This window comes from Elephas maximus, chromosome X (genome assembly GCF_024166365.1).
Source record: "Elephas maximus indicus isolate mEleMax1 chromosome X, mEleMax1 primary haplotype, whole genome shotgun sequence".
NCBI classification, from domain to species: domain Eukaryota; kingdom Metazoa; phylum Chordata; class Mammalia; order Proboscidea; family Elephantidae; genus Elephas; species Elephas maximus.
Window position 1 is genome coordinate 6,679,363 of NC_064846.1, and position 4,052 is coordinate 6,683,414.

Here is a 4,052-nt window from a genome sequence, read left to right on the forward strand (position 1 = left end):
ATCAGAACAGAGATGCCCCCAGAGAATCTGCCTCTTCTTCAGCTCTGGGAGACCCCAGCTATCCCTTATAAGCTTCTGGGATATGAGGGAGTGCGGCGGGCCTTAGGGGTGGCCTCAGATCATCAGAGGGGACGGGTGTTCCTCGCTCTGCCAGCAGTCAGGGGCGGGGGGCACCTGAGGGGACCCTGGATCTCAGAACAGAGAGGACCTCGGAGAACCTGCTCCTGCTTCAGTCCTAGGACACCTCAGCTATCCCTTATAAGGCTCCTGGATATGAGGGAGTGGGGCGGGTTCTTTGGGACCACCTCAGACCATCGGAGGGGAGGGGTGCAGGGCCTGCTAGGAGTCAAGGGGAGGACCTGAGGGATAATTGAGGGGAAACTGCACTCTAGACTGAGGAGGGCCACACTGAAACCTGTCATGCTCCTGCTGTTAGCCCTGGGAGACCCCCAGCATGGGTCTGCAGAGATAGTACCCCATCACTTTTGTCTCCAGGGCCCCAGGAAGACGAGGAAATTGGTCAGCAGAGGGAGCCACGTCTGGTCAGAAAAGGAAAGGGTCCTAGGCGCTGCCAGGAGTCAAGGTAAGGACCTTGGTGAGGACTGATGATACTGCCACCTCATTAAAGGGGCGACCCCCCAGAGTCTGCCTGGCCGCTGTTCTCAGCCCTGGAAGGACCCTGACAGAGGGAGCTGGACGTGGCATGCTCTCACATGCTAATACGTGGTTGGGGAGTGTGTCTTAGGCAGGTGAGGTATGGAGGGGAAGACAGGTTGACCAGGCTGTGCCAAGGTTAAAGGTGCCTATTCCTAGGGAAGACTGGGGGTACTCCCCACCCCAGAACAGTTTGGAACTAGGCACTGAGGATAGTTCTGTGAGTTCCTAGGCCTCCTCACTTCTGCTTGGGGGTCTCAGGGAGGTGAGGGCCATGATTTGAGGGGGCGATGCCAGGTCACCAGCAGGAAGATCCATGTTCTGCCAGATATCAAGGTGAGGACCATGAATGAGCACCGAGGGGACCCTCCACCCCAGACGGGTGTGGACCTCACAGAGGCCACACTGCCCGTACTGTGAACACTGAGCTTGCAGACTGAGGTGCCCCTCAGTTCCTCTCCCAGGAGCACAAGGAACCAGGAGGTGAGGGCCTTGGTCTGAGGCATGCGTCCTCAGGTCAGCAGAGCAGAGGAGGCCCAGGTGCTGCCAGGAGTCAAGGTGAATGTGTAGCAAGGCTGCACCCACCCGGGAAGAGAGGAGACCCCACAGCCCCCGATCACACTCGCCTCACTGCCAGCCCTGGAAGCCCTGGCTGCACCCTGAGAGGCCTGTCACTTCCTCCTTCAGGGTCTTAGGGATCAGGCTGACAGGAAGACAGGAGACCTGTGAGACCCTAGAGAAGACCTGTAAGTCAGCCTTTGTCAGAGCTGCCAAAGTTGAGTTTCTCACCTGAGGCCTCTTACGCTGTTCCTCTATCTCCTGCAGGCTCCCATCACGCACCTTCCTACCTGCTGTCCCTGACAAGAGCTATCATGCCTCAGGATCAGAAGAGTGAGCACTGCAAGCTTGAGCAAGGCCTTCAGGCCCAGCGTGAGACCCACGGCCAGGAGGGAGCGCAGGTTCCTGGTAGTGAGGAGGAGGAGGCCATGAGGGCCTTGTCTGCCTCCGCTGCTAACTCCTCCTCCTGCTCTCCCCTGACACTAGAGTCCCTGATAATGGAGGAGGGGTCTACTGCTGGGGCATACAGTTCACCTCAGAGTCCTCAGGGAACCTGCACCTTCCTCTCTGCCATCTCAGCCGCACAAGCGACCATGTCAGCTGAGGGCCCAAGCAGCCAAATAGAAGAGGAAGCCAGCAGCCAAGTAGAGGAGGGGGCTGGCAGCCCAGTAAAGGAGGGGTCCAGCGCCCAAGTAGAGGATGGGGACGGCAGCCAAGTAGAGGAGGGGGCTTGCAGCGAATTAGAGGAGGGAGATGGCAGCCAAGTAGAGGAGGGGGCTGGCAGCCCAGTAGAGGAGCGGGCCAGCAGCCAAGTAGAGGAGGGGGCCAGCGGGCAAGTAGAGGAGGGGGCCAGCGGGCAAGCAGAGGAGGGGGCCATTGCTCTGAGGGCCCTGCCGGACACTGAGCCCTGGCGAAGAAACCGGCTGGGCCAGAAGGTGATTCATTTAGTGAAGTTCTTGCTCCTCAAGAATCGAAGGAAGGAGCCCACCACGAAGGCAGAGATCCTGTCTCTGGTCATCAGAAACTACAATAGCCATTTCCCCGTGATCTTCAGGAGGGCCCTGGAGGTCATGCAGCTGATCTTTGGCATCGACATGAAGCCAGCGGGCCCCACTGGCCACTCGTATGTTCTGGTCCCCACACTGGGCCTCACATACGATGGGATGCCACCGGGTGGTGTCCCGAGCGCACCCAAGACCAGCCTCCTGATCTTGGTCCTGGGCGTGATCTTCCTTGAGGGCAACTGTGCCCGTGAGGAGAAGATCTGGGAAGTGCTGGGCATGATCGGTGTGTATGCTGAGCAGGAGCACTTCATCTACGGTGAGCCCCGGAGGCTCCTCACCCAAGACTGGGTGCAGGAGAGGTACCTGGTGTACCGACAGGGGTCCAGCAGCCTTCCTGGCTGCTCGGAATTGCTGTGGGGCCCGAGGGCCCACGCAGAAACCAGCAAGATGAAAGTCCTGGGGTTTCTAGCCAAGGCCAGCGGCACTGACCCCAGTTCCTTCCCATCCCACTATGCAGAGGCTCTGAGAGAAGAGGAAGAGAGAGGCCGAGCCCCAGTTGCAGTCAGGGCTCGCACAAGGGCCGTGGGCTGTATCCATTCCAGGGCCACGTGTAGCACCTTCTCTTGCCCCCTGGGGCTTGAGGGCGACCCTCCCTCTGTACTCGAAGAGGGGGGTCACCAGGCCAAGTAGCAGAGGGCCTGGGTGGGCCAGGGGACACGGCACATAGCACCTTTGTGAACCTGTTCATCTTTGTGTTTCCTTGGAGGTTTTCAAACGGTGTTCCTTTTCAGAGAAGGTTTGATGAGCTTCAGGATCACTGAAGCTTATGAATGGCATAGGTCATGTGTTTCTTGCTCTTCATGTATCAGGTTCAAGAGTAAGAGTTTTGCTATTTGGTGAAACAAATGGGAAACCTTCCACTTTGTGCTGTGGACTGAGGAATGAAATCCTGACACACAGCATATGGGTGAACCTTGAAAGCATTATGCTGCGTGAAATAAGGCAGACACAAAAGTACAAATGTTGTAACGTCGCACTATCGATCTTTCTAGAATAGGCAAATGCATAGAGACAAATGTGGATTCCTGGTTACTTGGGGCTGGAGCAGGGGGAAATGCAAAGTTACTGCTTAACAAGTATGCACTGCGTTTCTGTTTGGGGTGATGAAATACTTTAGAAAATAAGAAGCGGTGATGGTTGTACAACATGGAGAATGTAATCAATGCCGCCGAAGTTGACACTTAAAAAAGGTTCGGATGGCAAATTCTTATTTTCCATATTTTCCCTCAATAAAATAAAAGAGAAAAACATACCATATTAACTTTTGGATGCCCTTATTCGTTTTGGTCTGTTGTTGTGTAATATTAAGAGATACACCTGGATTTGCTTGGCTGATTCCTGAATGTAGGAGAAATTAAACTTTAATAAATGGAAGTCTCTGCTCACTGGCTCATTTTTCCCCCCAAACATGAATTGAGCATCTGCTGTTTGGGAGATGCGGTGTTGTGGCAGACGGGGAGAGTTCCTCATAGAATGGTAGTGTCCAGGAGCAGCAGTCATACAGGAGGAGGGTGCCATGTCCCCTAAGACCTGCAGGCCCAGTACAAGAGGGTTTGAGGAGCTGGGGTCTCGGTGGGGAGCCGCCATAAGTTAATGCCCTAGCCAGGGCAGCTTGGGGCTTTGGGAAGCTATAGTTGCCCGTGTGGAGTTCGCTGTAAAGAAGGTGGTGTGACCAGGTGGCCTGACTCTAAGATGGTGTCTTTGAGGAGAGACAGAAGCCTGGATGGAAAACTGCTCTTGGCGGGTACTTTTGGGTCCTGGAGAAGCCAGAGACAA

The 4,052-nt window shown here is 55.5% G+C and overlaps 1 protein-coding gene across 1 annotated transcript; it reads left to right on the top strand.

Annotated features, from left to right (window-relative positions):
- Positions 1-999: 999 nt before the first annotated feature.
- LOC126069507 (melanoma-associated antigen 10-like) lies at positions 1,000-2,906 on the top strand. The gene is made up of 3 exons (XM_049872958.1): positions 1,000-1,070; positions 1,342-1,400; positions 1,480-2,906. Exons 1-3 carry the CDS (start codon positions 1,000-1,002, stop codon positions 2,904-2,906), a joined length of 1,557 nt encoding a protein of 518 aa, XP_049728915.1.
- The last annotated feature ends 1,146 nt before the right edge of the window (positions 2,907-4,052 follow it).